The sequence below is a fragment of the Papio anubis genome, chromosome 3 (assembly GCF_008728515.1).
Source record: "Papio anubis isolate 15944 chromosome 3, Panubis1.0, whole genome shotgun sequence".
In the NCBI taxonomy this organism is placed as follows: Eukaryota; Metazoa; Chordata; class Mammalia; order Primates; family Cercopithecidae; genus Papio; species Papio anubis.
Genome location: NC_044978.1, coordinates 42,483,315 through 42,503,301, shown reverse-complemented (window position 1 = coordinate 42,503,301; position 19,987 = coordinate 42,483,315). Strand labels below are relative to the sequence as shown.

The 19,987-nt window shown below is 37.4% G+C and overlaps 1 protein-coding gene across 2 annotated transcripts in view; it reads right to left on the bottom strand.

The window, feature by feature from the left end:
* The window catches only part of TTC29 (tetratricopeptide repeat domain 29), a 256,428-nt gene that overhangs the window by 132,463 nt on the left and 103,978 nt on the right, over nucleotides 1-19,987 (bottom strand). For both annotated transcript variants that reach the window (XM_009207668.3, XM_003899247.5), the window contains one exon: nucleotides 4,795-4,886. In XM_009207668.3, the coding sequence (XP_009205932.2) occupies nucleotides 4,795-4,886 (92 nt within the window). The remainder of the gene's footprint in view (nucleotides 1-4,794; nucleotides 4,887-19,987) is intronic.

Sequence of the window (19,987 nt, the reverse complement as noted above, 5' to 3'; positions counted from 1 at the left end):
CACAGGTGCAACTTGAACAGCATATTATATGGTATAATCATTAAATTCATTCAACCAGACCTTAGAGAGTTAAAAACATATATTCGGAGGAACAGGACTGCTCGGTCCAAAGAATGAGAATGAAACAGTGCAGAATATTTGTGTATCAAGGTGATTCCAGTTTCCAACTGGGAAAACAGGACCGTTAACACCCACATCCCTTGACAACTGTCCAATTATGTATATCACACTTGGCCTACTGTTTGCAGTAGAAGTAATCAATAAAGGATGTGGTTGAGTGAACATAGATTTTGGTTGAACCAATGCATGAAAACTTAATCATTTACTCAGAGAGAAGAAATCAAATAGAGCAGAGATGAAACAGCCACTAAGGGGTTTGTTGATTGTGCCACCAAGTTTGTGGGCCACAGATGAAAGTAATAAGGCAAATGGGATCAGTGACAGGAGAAAATGCAAAAAGCTATTCTTAATTTCATGAATTAATAGATATGTTTTGATGTATTTTTTTGGTCATTTTTAGGAAATTTCACATCAAAGCCCGGATGTTCCATTTTAAAGAATATATGAAAATTACTAGGGCGTGTCATTTCTCTCAAGCAAGAAAAAATTAATTTTCAGCTATAACAGAAAGGTAATTTTCACACTTGAAACTTTGTGCTGATTGATTTAAAGATCTCCATTGTGGAAAGTTTTCTAGGAAATAATTTAACTCGAGTTTGCAAGAAAATTTACAATTGGTATGGAATAAACCCAGAGATGGGTTAGTTGTGACCAATATGTATTAAACATATTTTTGTGAATTTTTTCTCTGTATTTTTTTAAATAATCTGAGTATTTTGGAAAGTTGTGACACTTCTGTAAATGAACTACTTCAGTAAATGAGGCAAAAAAAGAAATGCCATGAGGAAAATATAGGGATTTTCCCTCTCTGTATTTACTCAAACTGTCTGTCTGTATAATAATAATATTTACTTGTAATTTCTCAACTCACTTTCTCTTTGTTTTATGGACCATAATTCTAGCTTTTATTGTAGTTTCACAAGGCAATTTTTAGTATTTTAGAACATCAACTCTTTTCTTCACTATTATTCCAAGCGGGTGAAGAACAGCATTACAAATGCTTATTTTCTGCTATGTTGCTTAAAGTCTTATGCAATTAATATTATTCAGATCATTGGCAAAAATAACAAAACTTGTTCACTTAACACCTTCCCCAATAACTCTAACACCAAGTCTGTATCTATTAATAATATCACTAGACAGGCAACTCTGTATTACCAAATCCTCAGTCTTGAGGGATTGTGGGGTGTTTTTCAATTGAGGGCTTAGTATAAATTCTTATAACCATTTTAGAAGCTTCCAGCCTTAGATCTTATTCACCGTTCATGCACGCTCAGTTGATGGCCTTAGACACACACTTATCCTAGACATGGCTATCCTCTTCCATTTCCTTTAAAGATATAAAATATGTTTATAGAGATAGGGCTACCATTAGTGAAACTTGTGCAATTGCATAGGTTAGGAAAAAGAGATTTAGAGGTGATGCTAAGCTTCATATGCAATTTGATTTATTTCTCAGCTGCCACCACCATAATTTCCTCTATTTGGGCTGTAGTCTGTTTCTTGCATGTTGCTACTAACCTGAGAAGGACAATTTAGGGCTATGAAAGGGCTGGTACCTGTGTGTGTTTGTGTTTATGTGTGTGGGTATGTGCATGTGTGTTTGTGTGCACATGCATGTTTACTGAAGGATATCAAGTCTTTCAAGCAAAATGTTCTAAAAATGATCACAGAATTTACATCAAAGCATTTATTCAATGAGTGGACTTGATTTAATAATGCTTTACGCTATTCAGGATGCTGTTGTCTATCTTATAGAATTTTAGGTTTGGAAACATCTGCCTGTTAGTAGATCACCCTTTTGAATTATTTTGCACAGATGCTGAAATAATATGTGGAGGCTTGCACTCCCTGAGTGCTCCTCTGTAACCAACAACGATGCTGCAAAATCACAGATTTGGATTGGAAAGCTGGTTGTGGCCTTGGGACACTTTTTCACTACGACCTCAGAATAAGCATCCTCTGCACTGTCTTGTGCATTGTATAAATTATAAAATTAAGAATGCATGTCTACCATGAAATCACTGGTGGCTTTATTGTACTTTAGTAGATGGGAATTCTTTTTTTAATTAATTTTTTTTTTTTTTTTTTAAATAGAGATAGGTTCTCACTATGTGGCCCAGGCTGGTCTCAAACTTCTGCACTTAAGTGATCCTCACACTTTGGCCTCCCAAAGTGCTGGGATTACAAGTGTGAGCCATTGTGCCTAGCCAGGAATTCTTACAAAAAGAATTAGTTTACTTGGCATAAAAGTAAAATGGGGACAAATCTTCTTGCTCCTTTAAATGTTTGCCCTCAGGCACATTGGCAGGCTGCTGAGAGTGTTGGAACAGAATGGTCCCCAGTCCTACCCAAAACACATTCAGCTTCATGATACATCAAATATAGCTCTGTCCCGTCCCACTCCCAAGCTCCAAAAATACTTAAATAGGCAAATTAAAACATCAGATTGCCTGTTAGTGCCAAAATTCACCAGATAATTGTTCAGCTCTTCACTTAGCTTTGACTGTATCGACCAGGAATTCAAATCCTAGGATGGAGGCTAAAATATTCCAGATAAGAAACAAAGCTAAGAGGTGAGAATTATTTGAAGACAGGCTTATGTCTCTGGAAGTTTCAAAAATAATTATAAAGACCATCAGTAACCAAAGGGACATTTCAATATTTGTCCTGTGACATAGTAAGTGCTTAGTAGATGTTTATAAATAAATTTTTCCCTTGAAGTTTTATCTCTTTATTAATTAATTAATTTATTTTTGAGATGAGGTCTTGCTATGTTGCCCAGGTTGGACTCAAACTCCTGGGCTCCATAGATCTTCCCGTCTCAGCCTCCCAAGTAATTGGGATTACAGGACCCCACCACCACACTCAGCTTATCTCTCTAGTTATGCTGGAACACAATGGAAATGTCATTTTGTAAAAATTATTTTATAAACATGTTAGGGGATACATTTATATGCTCCTACAAAGCAAAGCAAAGAATGCAGTCCTTTTCTGCTGATTTTTGGGCAGTGATAACAGCAGAGTCAAGTAAGTTCATAATCAAATGTACAATCAGCAGAGCTGGTTTGTTCCAAATAGACATAAATTGAATTCTTATCAGTCTCTTCTTTGTATTCAACCATCTGCATCTTCTGGGTTGTTGTTTGGAAGTAAAAGTTTTAAAAAATAGCTGAGTTGGTCTTCCATGGACTAGTTACCAATCTTTATTTAGAAGGATCACAACATTCACAGGCTGCTTGCCTTACCCATGACTGGCTCTGTCTTTCTTGGGTAAACACCCATACTCTCCTTTTCCTTTTTTTTTTTCTTTCTTTCTTTTTTTCTTTTTCTTTTCTTTTCTTTTCTTTTTTTTTTTTTTTTTTTTTTTTTTGAGACAGAGTTTCACTCTTGATGCCTGGCTGGAGTGCAATCTCGGCTCACTGCAACCGCCACCTCCCAGGTTCAAGTGATTCTCCTGCCTCAGCCTCCCAAGTAGCTGGGATTACAGAAGCCCACCTCCATGGCCAACTAATCTTTTTTTTTCTTTGGTATTTTTAGTAGAGGGGGGGCTTCACCGTGTTGGCCAGGCTGATCTCAAACTCCTTACCTCAGGTGATCTGCTCGCCTCGGCCTCCCAAAGTGCTGGGATTACAAGCGTGAGCCACCGTGCCTGGCCTCTCCTTCTAAATATGTCTGCGTTCCTAAACCATTTATCCAGTGATTACTGCATTTTATTTATTTTGTGGGATATCTTTAATTTCATTGGTACTGATATTTTAAACTATGATTATTATATTAGTAATGGTACTTATATAATGATTCCAATTTTACTTCACTAGGTACTTTTTAATGTTTCAAATGTCTTTCAAATAACAGTTTTACTTTTAAAACACCTCCTTGTATGTGTTTACAACTGATATAAATGGAAAGAAATTAGAACTTAACACAATCTATATCTGTTACTATAGTTACTGCTACCAACATTACTATTGTTAAAAAGCTGTATCTTGGATATAAGATAACATAATAAAAACCAAGGCCTTAACCGATAACTTCTCTTATTGTTATTATTTCTTAAGTCATAATGCTACTCTATAACAATCAAATGGAGTAAACAATGATCGCAAGACAATGACTGAAGGATGAATGATACGCCTTCCATGGAAAAATAGGTATCAGAAGTTGTTCATGTATCTAACATTTTCTGTTTTAAATGAAATATTGGAAAGATTGGTTTTAACTCCAGTTGTTTATCCAGATGTGCTCAAAGGAGAGCTGTCTTAACGGAAAAGCGTGACTGAAGCATAAATGGAAACTTTCCTCAAAGAAGAGATCTGGAAAGGTTACGGTGAGCCACAGCCACTGAAGCGTACTACATATTTCTGTGCTCTCTGCTTTCTTAACTTGTGAGATGTGACCCGATTTTTTTCTCTTTTATTCAAGGTCATCACTAAACTTACAGAAAACCAAAAAGAAAATACAACGAAGGAGGCACAGACAAAGAAGAGTTTAGATGCGTATTTTAAAATACCAAAATGGTTTAAAATAACTTACGACGAAAGGGTCACTTAAGAAGGGCACTGCTTAAAATTTAAGCAGGCGGTAATGGAAAGCGACAGACCTCAAACAATTTAAGCCTTTCACAGTTGAGTGAATTCACAGTGACAGCAAGACGAGGATGTGCTAACTTACCTCTGCAGGACCTTGGCTATGGCTTCATAGGCTCTCCCCAGGCTGAGATCATCATCCAGTTCTGTGGAGATTTTACAGTAAGTGTCAAGGACCTATCAGGAAGAGAAATACATATTGAACATATAGCACAGCCAGATACACTGATGTTTCATTTCATAAGATAAAAACTTAAAATTAATACTTGTTTTTAATGTCTATAAAAAATTTTATTGATTAAAAATTCATGTTGGTTTGGTTTATTTTTATCTGTAGTATAACTTGTTTTGTGGCAATCTCTTTAAGCCATGACAGTGAGGCCTTACTTTTGGATAAAATAATTCTTTTCTTGCACAATTCCCCAAATCTTCCAATTTATATAACTTAGGCATGAATAAATAATTGAATGGTTTTTACATTATTTTAAAATATGGGACTATTATCTAAGGTAATATAAGGCAGATTATAATATTCTACTATGATAGCTTAAATATCACTTTTCTTTCTATAAATAGCTATTTGAAAAACATGAATTTAGGTACCAGGCAATTTCTAAATCTATCATTTTATTAGATGCATAGCTCACAGTTTGTGCATGTATACAGTTTACACTAAAAATATTTCTTACAAATGTATTTCATTACCAACAATCTCTTCAATAATCAAAAGATTACAGCTGCCACAGCCAAACATGTGATCTCAATTTAATTTAACACTGACATCATCTGTATGGTATAATTTTCCCTTTTCCTTTTTTCCCTCTTTCAATGGCCGGAAGGAGAAAAATACGTAAAATAGAATCCCCGTTCTTCCTTTTTCCTTCATTATTACATGACCCAACCTATTACACACATGAGGACACAGGAAATCTCCAAAGACCTCTATGGAAATCCTTTTTGCACATTTTCTAAGAAAGAATTAGCAAAAGTCATTTGACGGCATTTGGAAGACAGAGTCAGTGTGAGGGACGACATAAAAACACCTTGTCTGTTACTGCCTGAATCAGGCAGCCTAGAAGGTTTAAGTCTGAGCGGCATGGTTGATATTTTGTTTGCTTTCTTAGTGTCAATATTTGGGAAATAATTTCAATGAGGCTATTGTGACACTTCATAAAATTTGAGTTTCATGTGGTTTGCAAGTGACTGCTTGACATAATGCTGTTGTTAAAACTTATGGCTATATATTGACCCAGGGTTTTAATTCCTGCTAAAACCACAAAGTTCAAAATTTGGGGATTTTTTTTGTACTTTAAAAATGTATCTATTTTTAATAAATAATAACATATCTATCACCTCACCAAATTACTATTTGTTAATGTGGTAAGAATGTTAACAATGTACTCTTTTAGCAATTTTGAAATATACATTATTATGACCTTTGATTTTCATTTTCAAGTCTCCTAATAACCCTGTGTAAACCTGAGAATATTCTTTTCACCCTGTCTTACACAACAAGTAGCACTTAGATCTAATCTGATATGAATTGACGTAGACCTTTCTGAGTTAAAGGGCAGTGCCTCTGAATTTTGTGAATTTATAAGAGATCTTTTGGAATCCAAATATCAAAATATTTGGGAAGAGACTTTCTGGTGTCTTTTTAAGGTACATATAATTTATATGACATTCTAGAAGTTTAAAGTAAAGATCGAATATAATTATATTTTCTGCCAAAATAGTTCATTTGTTTTTTTCAGCAAATACCGTTATTGTGTCTCAGGCACGATGTTAGACCACAGGATCTTAAGTAGATGAGAATATGCCTGTAACCCTCAAGGAATTTACAGTTCAGTGCTCCAGACTTTGGACTGATACAACTATGTGAATTAACAATGACTGAAGACAGGTTTTTCCAGGCCTAAAGTTGTGCTTATACTGCACCACTCTCTCATGGCCCTGATCTCCATGGGCTCTGAAGCACGTGGCAACAATCAGAGGTGCCCAATTTTATCTGTGAGGTGTGACTCTTCAACCCATGGATAGAAGGGTAGGTTCCCAAGAAAATACAGGTAGATACTTCAGTGTTGATGGCTCCTATCCCACACCACTGTGCAATAATTCCTGGGAGCAGAGGGGCAAAAAACAGCTTTGGCCTTGTACTTGATTCCATAGTAGCTTCCCCATGGAGACAGATGTGGCCTGCTGAAATGAAAACTAACCTTAGAATAAGAATACTTGGATTCATGTGCTAGCCTTCCATACCCAACACATTTGGGCCAGGAAATCTCTTTAAGTTTAATTTCCTCATAGTAAAAAAGAAAGTCTACCTCTGAGAATGTTGTGGCACTGTGAGATAATATAAAGTGCTATGTAGATATTAGGACAAGAATTCTTTGGGAACCTGTTAATTAGCCACCAGTGAACAGCTCCGGGTAGGAGTGTCCCTCCTCAAAGTAAAGACAACTGATCTTTTTTGTGGGTTGAGAGAGTGGAGTGAGTGTGGGTATTTCCTTAAACAATTTACAGAAAAACAGGAAACATATAGGCAGTAGGACAAGTATAGTTCATTATTGACCAAGTAGGAAAAATGTCAATCACATGAAATTCACATGAGGGTCTTGCAAAGGAACTGCTCTAAATCAAAGACACACCCTCTGCTCCTCAGGAACACAAGCTGCAGTGGGAGAGAGGAGTGCATACAGGTGGAGTCATAAAAAGATTACTAGACAAAACACAGTGGATTGGCAAATTGTGTAGTTCAAACTAAAAAGCAATAAAATGAGTGGAAAAATAATATGTTACTACAAATTCTGTAGAAGATACAGATGTTTTAATTTACAAGAAAAATTCAACCCTATTAAAAAGTGGGCAAAGAAGGTGAACAGACACTTGAAAAGATGACATGCATGTGGCCAAAAAGCATACAGATAAAAGGTCAGTATCAGTGATCATTAGAGAAATGCAAATCAGAACCACAATGAGATACCATTTATCATCAGTCAGGATAGCTATTATCAAAGTCAAAAACAACATACGCTGGTGAAGGTTGTGGAGAAAAGAGAATGCTTATACACTGTTGGTGGGAATGTAAATTAGTTCAACCATAGTGGAAAACAGTGTGGCCATTCCTCAAAGGGCTAAAAACAGAACTACCATTCAACCCAGCAATCCCATTACTGGGTATATACCCAGAGGAATATAAATCATTCTACCATAAAGACACATGCGTGCAAATGTTCATTGCAGCACCATTCACAATAGCCAAGACATGGAATCAACCTAAATGCACATAAATGCACACTGGATAAAGAAAATGTGGTACATATGCACCATAGAATACTATGCAGCCATAAGAAAGAATGAGATCATGTTCCTTGCAGCAACATGGATGCAGCTTGAGGCCATTATCCTTAGTAAACTAACACAGAAACAGGAAACCAAATACTGCATGTTCTCACTTATAAGAGGGAGCTAAATGATGAGAACTCATGGACACAAAGAGGGGAACAACAGACACTGGGGACCTGCTTGAGAATGGATGGTGGGAGGAGGAGGAAGACCAGAAAAGATAACTGTTGGGTACTAGGCTTAGTACCTGGGTGATGAAATAATCTGTACAATAAACTCCTGTGACACAAGTCTACCTATATAACAATCCTGCACAGGTACGGCTGAACTTAAAATAAAAGTTTTTAAAAAAGATACAGATGTTTTATACGGCTTTATAGCAGCTTTATAGCAACTTTATCTGCTTACAGCAGGTAAGGTATAATCTACAAATTAATAAATACTGATCAACTTGAATCACTAGACAAAGAGTGGAACGATTTTTACAAAGAATACTTCAAGTATTATAAGAAAATACAGTGTGGCAATCTGAGGGGCGCACTGCACTTGATTGACTATCCCTGTGGCAGACAGTATGTTGGAAACAGAGCCAGGATCGGGATGGTTAAAATCTAGCATTGCAAATCAGAGATAGGTAAAAATAAAGGATCCCCAGGTACAAATATTTTGATGAATTGAAAATATATACAATATAAAAATATAAATGAATTTATCTATCTTTAAAGTTCAAGGGAACTAACTTAACCTTTGTCAAAAGACAGAGGAGAACATTAATTTAGCGTGCTACTGTGTAAGTTTCAATGGACACCAAACGGCATGATACCAAAGTTACCAAAGTTGGCAAAGCCAGTTTATACACCTCATAAGAATTGAGTGCTATATGGCCACTCTATCCAATTGCTCCAATAATTTCAGTGAGTAATGAAAATGAAGCTTTGAAAACAATTTCTATGACTTCAAAGAAAACAGACTATCTTCTTACCAAAATGAAATAGATGTACTTGGTAAAAACATTTTCAAATAAAATCCAAAGTTCTTAAAATTAAATAATTGCTATTGGTCACCTAAAAACAAAACTAGTAGAATACTCACCAGAAAAAATGAGAGTGTACAAAAGAACAATGCTGGGGATATGCTACAGATTCTTTGAAGAAGTGTTGTTGTAAAATGAAATTTAAGGATTATTAATTTATTTTTACTGCAATAGTCTAAGGGAATATCGAATTTAAGTCCAACATTGTCAACTGTCAAAAAAAAGTAGAATATCTATCTGTCTTAGAGAAAGTAGAAAAAATCCTTGCCCTCTCAGAAGATAGGAATTTAAAATTTATAAGAATAAATTTTGTGCCTGAGCTTTGGCACCTTTATGGAGACACATAGAAGACATTATTATGTCTAATAATTTCGAGCACCCAGTTGTCTATTTTCCTTTCTATGCTTAGGACTACCAGTTAGGAGAGTACCTTGGACAGACAAAAATGAACTACAGCTGATTCTTGAACGACACAGGTTTGAACTGCATGAGTCTATGTAATGTGAATTTTTTTCAAGCAAATGTAGATTAAAAAATACAGGATTTGAAGGATTGGGAACCTGCCTGTGGGAACAACTGTATTTGGTATTCATCCTCCTTTCTGACTTCCTCTGTTTTCCTATTTCTCACCCCACTGCAATTCCTCTCTTTTATAGCTTTATTTTAGAAACCATTAAAACATAAAATTCCACCAATCTTGGCCCATATATTTGCTTTAACAACTGAAACTTTAAACCACTATGAGAACTATCACTTCAGGCCTACCTTTTCCAAATTAGATGAAACTATCTCCCACCCCTCTGCCCAGCCAGCCTTTATAGAAAAACACTGTTCCAGTTAATTTGTTTTTAAAAAGTTTAAAGACCTAGGGCACACCCAAGATGGCCGAATAGGAACAGCTCCAGCCTCCAGCTCTCAGTGTGAGCGACATAGAATACCAGTGATTTCTGCATTTTCAACTGAGGTACCGAGTTCATCTCACTGGGTCGTGTGGTGTCGGACAGCTGACGCTGGTCTGTGGATGCAGCCCAACCAGCGAGAGCTGAAGCAGGGTGAGGCATCGCCTCACCTGGGAAGTGCAAGGGGGAAGGGAATTCCTTTTCCTAGCCAAAGGAAATTGAGACACACAACACCTGGAAAATTGGGTAACTCCCACCCTAATACTGCACTTTACCAAGGGTCTTAGCAAACGGCACACCAGGAGATTATAGCCCACACCTGGCCCAGAGGGTCCCACGCCCATGGAGCTTCCCTCACTGCTAACACAGTAGTCTGAGATCTAACTGCAAGGCAGGCGGCAGCGAGGTTGCCCGCCATTGCTGAGGCTTAAGTAGGTAAACAAAGCCGCCTGGAAGCTTGAATTGGGTGGAGCCGACCACAGCTCAAGGAGGCTGGCCTGCCTCTGTAGAATCCTCCTCCGGGGACAGGGCATAGCTAAACAGAAAGCAGCAGAAACCTCAGCAAAGGTAAATGCCCTTGACTGACAGCTTTGAAGAGAGCAGTGGGTCTCCCAGCACGGAGGTTGAGATCTGAGAAGGAACAGACTGCCTGCTCAAGTGGGTCCCTGACCCCTGAGTAGCCTAACTGGGAGACATCCCCCACTAGGGGCAGACCGACACCTCACACCTCACATGGTGGGGTATACCCCTGAGAGGGAGCTTCGAGAGCGAGAATCAGACAGCAACACTCGCTGTTCAGCAATATTCTATCTTCTGCAGCCTCCGCTGCTGATACCCAGGCAAACAGGGTCTGGAGTGGACCTCAAGCAAACTCCAACAGACCTACAGCTGAGGGTCCTGATTGTTAGAAGGGAAACTAACAAACAGAAAGGACACCCACACCAAAACCCCATCAGTACGTCACCATCATCAAAGACCAAAGGCAGATAAAACCACAAAGATGGGGAAAAAGCAGTGCAGAAAAACTGGAAATTCAAAAAATCAGAGTGCACCTCCCCCTCCAAAGGAACGCAGCTCATCGCCAGCAACGGAACAAAGCTGTACGGAGAATGACTTTGACAAGTCGAGAGAAGGTTTCAGTCAATTGAACTTCTCAGAGCTAAAGGAGGAACTACGTAACCAGTGCAAAGAAACCAAAAACCTTGAAAAAAGATTTGATGAATGGCTAACTAGAATAACCAATGTAGAGAAGTCCTTAAAAGAACTGATAGAGATGAAAACCATAACACGAGAACTATGTGACAATTGCACAAGCTTCAGTAACCGACTCGATCAACTGGAAGAGAGTATAAGTGATTGAAGATCAAATGAATGAAATGAAGCAAGAAGAGAAGTGTAGAGAAAAAAGAGTAAATAGAAATGAACAAAGCCTCCAAGAAATATGGGATTATGTGAAAAGACCAAATCTACGTCTGACTGGAGTGCCTGAAAGTGACAGGGAAAATGGAACCAAGCTGGAAAACACTCTGCAGGATATCATCCAGGAGAACTTCCCCAACCTAGTAGGGCAGGCCAACATTCAAATTCAGGAAATACAGAGAATGCCACAAAGATACTCCTCAAGAAGAACAACTCCAAGACACATGATTGTCAGATTCGCCAAAGTTGAAATGAAGGAAAAAATGTTAAGGGCAGCCAGAGAGAAAGGTCGGGTTACCCACAAAGGGAAGCCCATCAGACTAACAGCAGATCTCTCGGCAGAAACTCTACAAGCCAGAAGAGAGTAGGGGCCAATATTCAACATTCTTAAAGAAAAGAATTTTAAACCCAGAATTTTATATCCAGCCAAACTAAGTTTCATAAGTGAAGGAGAAATAAAAACTTTTACAGACAAGCAAATGCTGAGGGATTTTGTCACCACCAGGCCTGCCCTACAAGAGGTCATGAAGGAAGCACTAAACATGGAAAGGAACAACTGGTACCAGCCACTGCAAAAACATGTCAAAATGTAAAGTCCATTGATGCTAGGAAGAAACTGCATCAACTAATGAGCAAAATAACCAGCTAATATCATAATGACAGGATCAAGTTCACACATAACAATATTAACCTTAAATGTAAATGGACTAAATGGTCCAATTAAAAGACACAGACTGGCAAATTGGATAAAGAGTCAAGACCCATCAGTCTGCTGTATTCAGGAGACCCATCTCACATGCAGAGACACACATAGGCTCAAAATAAAGGGATGGAGGAACATCTACCAAGCAAATGGAGAACAAAAAAAAGCAGGGGTTGCAATACTAGTCTCTGATAAAACAGACTTTAAACCATCAAAGATCAAAAGAGACAAAGAAGGTCATTACATAATGGTAAAGGGATCAATTCATCAGGAAGAGCTAACTATCCTAAATATATATGCACCCAATACAGGAGCACCCAGATTCATAAAGCAAGTCCTTAGAGACTTACAAAGAGACGTAGACTCCCATACAATAATAATGGGAGACTTTAACACCCCACTGTCAACATTAGACAGATCAACGAGACACAAAATTAACAAGGATATCCAGGAATTAAACTCAGCTCTGCACCAAGCGAACCTAATAGACATCTATAGAACTCCCCACCCCAAATCAACAGAATATACATTCTTCTCAGCACCACATCGCACTTATTCCAAAATTGACCACATAGTTGGAAGTAAAGCACTCCTCAGCAAATGTACAAGAACAGAAATTATAACAAACTGTCTCTCAGACCACAGTGCAAACTAGAACTCAGGACTAAGAAACTCAATCAAAACTGCTCAACTACATGGAAACTGAACAACCTGCTCCTGAATGACTACTGGGTACATAACAAAATGAAGGCAGAAATAAAGATGTTCTTTGAAACCAGTGAGAACAAAGATACAACATACCAGAATCTCTGGGACACATTTAAAGCAGTGTGTAAAGGGAAATTTATAGCACTAAATGCCCACAAGAGAAAGCAGGAAAGATGTAAAATTGACACCCTAACATCACAATTAAAAGAACTAGAGAAGCAAAAGCAAATTCAAAAGCTAGCAGAAGGCAAGAAATAAGAAAGTTCAGAGCAGAACTGAAGGAGATAGGGACACAAAAATCCCTCCAAAACATCAATGAATCCAGGAGCTGGTTTTTTGAAAAGATCAGCAAAATTGATAGACTGCTAGAAAGACTAATAAAGAAGAAAAGAGAGAAGAATCAAATAGACGCAATAAAAAATGATAACGGGGATATCACCACCGACCCCACAGAAATACAAACTACCATCAGAAAATACTATAAGCACTTCTACGCAAATAAACTAGAAAACCTAGAAGAAATGGATAATTTCCTGGACACTTACACTCTCCCAAGACTAAACCAGGAAGAAGTTGAATCCCTGAATAGACCAATAGCAGGCTCTGAAATTGAGGCAATAATTAATAGCCTACCAATCCAAAAAAGTCCAGGAGCAGATGGATTCACAGCCAAATTCTACCAGAGGTACAAGGAGGAGTTGGTACCATTCCTTCTGAAATTATTCCAATCAATAGAAAAAGAGGGAATCCTCCCTAACTCATTTTATGAGGTCAACATCATCTTGATACCAAGCCTGGCAGAGATACAACAAAAAAAGAGAATTTTAGACCAATATCCCTGATGAACATCGATGCAAAAATCCTCAATAAAATACTGGCAAACCGGATCCAGCAGCACATCAAAAAGCTTATCCACCATGATCAAGTGGGCTTCATCCCTGGGATGCAAGGCTGGTTCAACATATGCAAATCAATAAACGTAATCCAGCATATAAACAGAACCAAAGACAAAAACCACATGATTATCTCAATAGATGCAAAAAAGGCCTTTGACAAAATTCAACAGACTTTCATGCTAAAAACTCTCAATAAATTCGGTATTGATGGAATGCATCTCAAAATAATAAGAGCTATTTATGACAAACCCACAGCCAATATCATACTGAATAGAAAAAAACTGGAAGCATTCCCTTTGAAAACTGGCACAAGACAGGGATGCCCTCTCTCACCACTCCTATTCAACATAGTGTTGCAAGTTCTGGCCAGGGCAATCAGGCAAGAGAAAGAAATCAAGGGTATTCAGTTAGGAAAAGAGGAAGTCAAATTGTCCCTGTTTGCAGATGACATGATTGTATATTTAGAAAACCCCATTGTCTCAGCCCAAAATCTCCTTAAGCTGATAAGGAACTTCAGCAAAGTCTCAGGATACAAAATCAATGTGCAAAAATCACAAGCATTCTTATACACCAGTAACAGACAAACAGAGAGCCAAATCATGAATGAACTTCCATTCACAATAGCCTCAAAGAGAATAAAATACCTAGGAATCCAACTTACAAGGGATGTAAAGGACCTCTTCAAGGAGAACTACAAACCACTGCTCAGTGAAATCAAAGAGGACACAAACAAATGGAAAAACACACCATGCTCATGGATAGGAAGAATCAATATTGTGAAAATGGCCATACTGCCCAAGTGCCATCCCAAGGCAATTTATAGCTAATAATAAATTGACCCAAGGAAATTTATAGCTTCCATGTCATTCCCATTAAGCTACCAATGACTTTCTTCACAGAATTTGTGAAAACTACTTTAAAGTTCATGTGGAACCAAAAAACAGTCTGCATTGCCAAGACAATCCTAAGCCAAAAGAACAAAGCTGGAGGCATCATGCTACCTGACTTCAAACTATACTACAAGGCTACAGTAACCAAAACAGCATGGTACTGGTACCAAAACAGAGATATAGACCAATGGAACAGAACAGAGTCCTCAGAAATAATACCACACATCTACAACCATCTGATCTTTGACAAACCTGAGAAAAACAAGAAACGGGGAAAGGATTCCCTATTCAATAAATGGTGCTGGGAAAATTGGCTAGCCATAAGTAGAAAGCTGAAACTGGATCCTTCCTTACACCTTATACAAAAATTAATTCAAGATGGATTAGAGACTTAAATGTTAGACCTAAAACCATAAAAACCTTAGAAGAAAACCTAGGCAATACCATTCAGGACATAGGCATGGGCAAGGACTTCATGTCTAAAACACCAAAAGCAATGGCAACAAAAGCCAAAATTGACAAATGGGATCTAATTAAACTAAAGAGCTTCTGCACAGCAAAATAAATGACCATCAGAGTGAACAGGCAACCTACAGAATGGGAGAAAATTTTTGCAATCTACTCATCTGATAAAGGGCTAACCAGAACATACAAAGAACTCAAACAAATTTACAAGAAAAAAACAAACAATCCCATCAAAGGATATGAACAGACATGAACAGATATGAACAGATATGAACAAAGGGCAAAGGATATGAACAGACACTTCTCAAAAGAAGACATTTATGCAGCCAACAGACACACGAAAAAATGCTCATCATCACTGGCCATCAGAGAAATGCAAATCAAAACCACAATGAGATACCATCTCACACCAGTTACAATGGCAATCATTAAAAAGTCAGGAAACAACAGGTGTTGGAGAGGATGTGGAGAAATACGAGCATTTTTACACTGTTGGTGGGACTGTAAACTAGTTAAACCATTGTGGAAGACAGTGTGGTGATTCCTCAAGGATCTAGAACTAGAAATACCATTTGACCCAGGTATCCCATTACTGGGTATATACCCAAAGGATTATAAATCATGCTGCTATAAAGACACATGCACACGTATGTTTATTGCAGCACTATACACAATAGCAAAGACTTGGAATTAACCCAAAATGTCCATCAGTGACAGACTGGATTAAGAAAATGTGGCACATATACATCATGTAATACTAGGCAGCCATAAAAAAGGATGAGTTTGTGTCCTTTGTAGGGACATGGATGCAGCTGGAAACCATCATTCTCAGCAAACTATCACAAGAACAGAAAACCAAATATTGCATGTTCTCACTCATAGGTGGGAATTGAACAATGAGATCACTTGGACACACGAAGGGGAACATCACACACTGGGTCCTATTGTGGGGAGGGGGGAGGGGTAGCATTAGGAGATACACCTAATGTAAATGACGAGTTAATAGGTGCTGCACACCAACATGGTACACGTATACATATGTAACAAACCTGAACGTTTACACATGTACCCTAGAACTTAAACTATAAAAAAATATAAAGTTTAAAGACCATTGTAGAGTCACATAGAGTTGTAGGAAATAATATAGAGTGATCCACATACCCTTCGCTCCGTTTTTCACAGTGATGACTTTTTTCATAATTATAATACAATATCACAATCAGGGAATTGACACTGATATGTACCCACTGACCTTATAAGTACTATGTGCTAACCAAATAAGTGCTAGTGTTTGACAGTGCAGTAGAGAAATTATAGATAATAATGATATATTTCAAAATAGCTAGGAAATTGTAGTTAATAATCATTTATTATATACTTAAAAATAGCTAAAAAATTTGTAAGGTTCCCAACAGAAAGCAAGGATAAATGTTTGAGGTGATCTATATCTCAATTACCTTGATTTGAGCATTATACATTTTATACAGGTATCAAAATATCACAGGTAACCCCCAAATATGTATAGCTATTATATATCAATAAAAAAATTTAAATTTCACCGGCCTTATTCAGATTTCACTAGTTTTACATGAACTTGTGTGTGTGTGTATAAGTTTTATGCTATTTTGTCACATGAATATATTCATGTAGCCACCACTGCAATCAAGATACAGAAAAATTCCATCATACAATGATGCCTCATGATATGCTTTCCTAGAAATTCATTTTTTGTTTGCTCCTTTAAAAAGAAAAACGAAAATGATAAAGGAAAATCTCTTTTTTTTTTTTCTCTTTTCCTTGGGTAAAAGTTCTTCCTTGGGAAAAATTTTGCAATAATTTGACATCTCTTCTGTACCCCTTTGGTCATCTCCTTTAACTTGAGCACTTGTATTTCCCTGGCAATTTCCTCAGCTAAGTGAGAGAAAAAAAGGAGTTGACTAAATTTATTCATACTTATACTTAGGTGTGAATGACTCAAACACCATTAATTCTAGCAGAGGAAGTTGCAGTTTTAAAAAGAAAATGTTTGTTAGCCCCACATTATTTCTTCTAAACTACATTTTATGCAGTTTAATAAAGTACAGTAAGATAATTCAGACAGTGTGTGGCAGGAAAATTTGGGGGCAAAGGTTATAAAATAAAAAGTCAGTTGCCTTGGCTTGAAATCTAACCTTTGATATGATCTCTTAATCTTTTAAGTGGGTACTGGTTTTTAACCTTTTTTTTTTTTTTCTTTGTCTACCGTACCTTTGTGTTGTCTAGAAGCTCCACAGCTTTTTCTCAATGTCCCTTATCACAGAAGTGTGGAAGAGATGAAAAAAGGAAGAGGGAAATGCGCAGAAGCAGATATGATCCCTGTAAAGGGAACTGCAGCTATTTCCATTCTACCTTGTTACCACTTTCTTCATAATGCCCAACCTTCAGAACCAATGTATTATGCAAAGAACTCTTCCAGTACATTCCACTAGATGTGGCTGCTAGATTTAAAATTATATTTCTGCTCTTAAAGACCTTACTATGTAAGGAAATAAGACTTACAGACATTGAAATTATATAGTGCTGTAAGTCTGTATAAAGGGCTAAAAATTTAGTCTAAAAACATTAATCCATTACACAAATACTGAGTGTCTTTTATGGGCAAAGCCTTGTTCGAGGTGCTATGGATACAGCAGCCAATAATACAAAATCCCTGGCCCATTGCAGCCTACATTGTATTTGGGCAATGGGAAAACTATTTGTAATGAAATAAATAAATAAATAAATAAATAAATAAATAAATAAATTTCAGATAGTTGTAAGAACTATGAAGGAATACAACCAGGAGAAGCTTCATATGAGAACTCTATAATAACTCTATCTTCATATAAGAACCCTATCTGCATTTTAAAGGAATAACAGAATTGGGGATGCTGGAGCAGAAGTCTGGAAATGAGAATAAATGGTACAATGAGAAAGAAGAGAAAGCTTTGCTAGGATACATAGCTGCAGCAATGTCCAATAGAAAGTGTGTTTTAAAATGCATTCACAGAATGTTTGTCTAGTAATGTGGACTAAGTTATTGAAGTTTTAACTGATATATTAAGGTACAAATTTTCAAATGGCAATTTATCTTTTTTATTTCAAAGAAAGAATTTGTTGTAGAGAAGGTAAGGCAGGTCATTCATTTTCATTCCTTTATTCTACATACACATAACAATAGTCTTCTGCAGGACTTTAAAAACATTCATAGTTTTTGTCTTTCTACTTTCTGAGCACTTCAACATGTTTGGTTAAATTTGCCGCATTCAAGATGGTGCAAGTGGCTGCCTCGTTTTCCGTTTTTCCAAATTTTCAAGATTTTATTCAGCATTGTTCCTGTGCCTAGGGAAAGGAGAGGAAGTACTTTTCTTTCTCCCTCTGGCACAGCACTATGCATGTACAGCTCAAACTGCTATGACCAGATCACACAGGTCAGTGACATGAAATTTAAATGGGCCTCTGCTCTCTGGCTGGTGACCTTAACTACCACTGTTTCTGTGTGAAAGAAACAAACAAGCAAAAAAACACCATAGAAGCCATCATATGAAACAAGTTCTAGAATGTAGCCTATTTGAGATGGGAGCTTTGCAATTTTGCAAAAATTTCAATGAACACAAATCTTTTTATTTTACTTCTTAATTTTTTTCCTCTGTACCTATTCCTTTCTCTGCTTGCCACCCTTCCCATTGTTCTTTCTTCCTGAGTTAACTCAATGTTTGAAGCAGTAAGGATTCCTACTCTGAAGACATAGACCAGGTCTTGGAGGAGCCTTGTGAGGCAATGAAATCTTCCTCTGGGTGTTCAAATTTTCTCCAAACATCATAGGTTTTTGAGTCTGGCAGGTGTTCTACTGAGCTGACTGACAGGTGCCAGGTGACTTAATCCCTCTGGGCCTGTTTCCTCAGGTGCAAAATGGAAATGAATAAAGTCTATCTTGAAGGAGTGTTACAAGGTTCCAATAAGATGAACTATGTAAAAGTACTGCCTAAGGATTTGAACAAAACAATTGCTTAATTTGCCTTAGTGCTTATCTACCCTAGTTGTTCTCAAATGGGGGTTATTTTGCCCTTGCCAGATGGCATTCGGCAATGTCTGCAGATGTTTTAGGTTGCTATAATTATTGGGGGATGGGGGTGCTACTAGCATCTAATGAGTCAAGGCCAAGGATGCTGCTAAACATCCTACAATGCACACCATAGCCTTCCCCATAACAAATAATTATGCAGCTCAGAATGTGAAGAGTGTCACCGTTGAGAAACCCTCAGCTGGCCTTCGCTTGAACAATTTTCATGATAGGAAATTATTTCCTAGTGAGGCTAGCCATTCAATCACTGGAGAGTTACCTGAGAAAAACATTGGTTCAGCTCAGGCAAAATCTGTAACTCTCACCTGCTGGCCAAGGTTGTGCTTTGTGAGACAGTAAAATAAGCCCATTCTTCTTGTGACAGTCCTCCCAGTACTGAAAGGTGGCTGTTTTCCCTCCCCAAACCCCACAGACTTATAGAAAGTCATGCAGGACACTCTGAAATAAATGAGAATGAAACCCCTACAGGTTAGCCATATTTCGACGTTTTGTTTCCAGTTTTGTCTACAAGTCCAAGAGAACTAGAAGGGTTTAAATAAACCCAACTAGATCAAACATTGTCTACAAAACCATAAAGAACATCAAACAGATTTCTCTGTTAACAAGAAGTTATGAGTCCTTTGCCCAGGGTACATTTTTTACCCGTTTCTTCCTTCCCCACCATAAAAAGTCAGCATAGCTAATGTTGTGTCATACATCCCCTACCCAAAATCCAAACTGTGTCATTTTCTAGCAAAAGTTTAGCACTGTTCTCCATACAATGCATTCCTTTGAGGAAAAAAGGCAAAGATACAGATTTATACTTACGTAATGAGAAA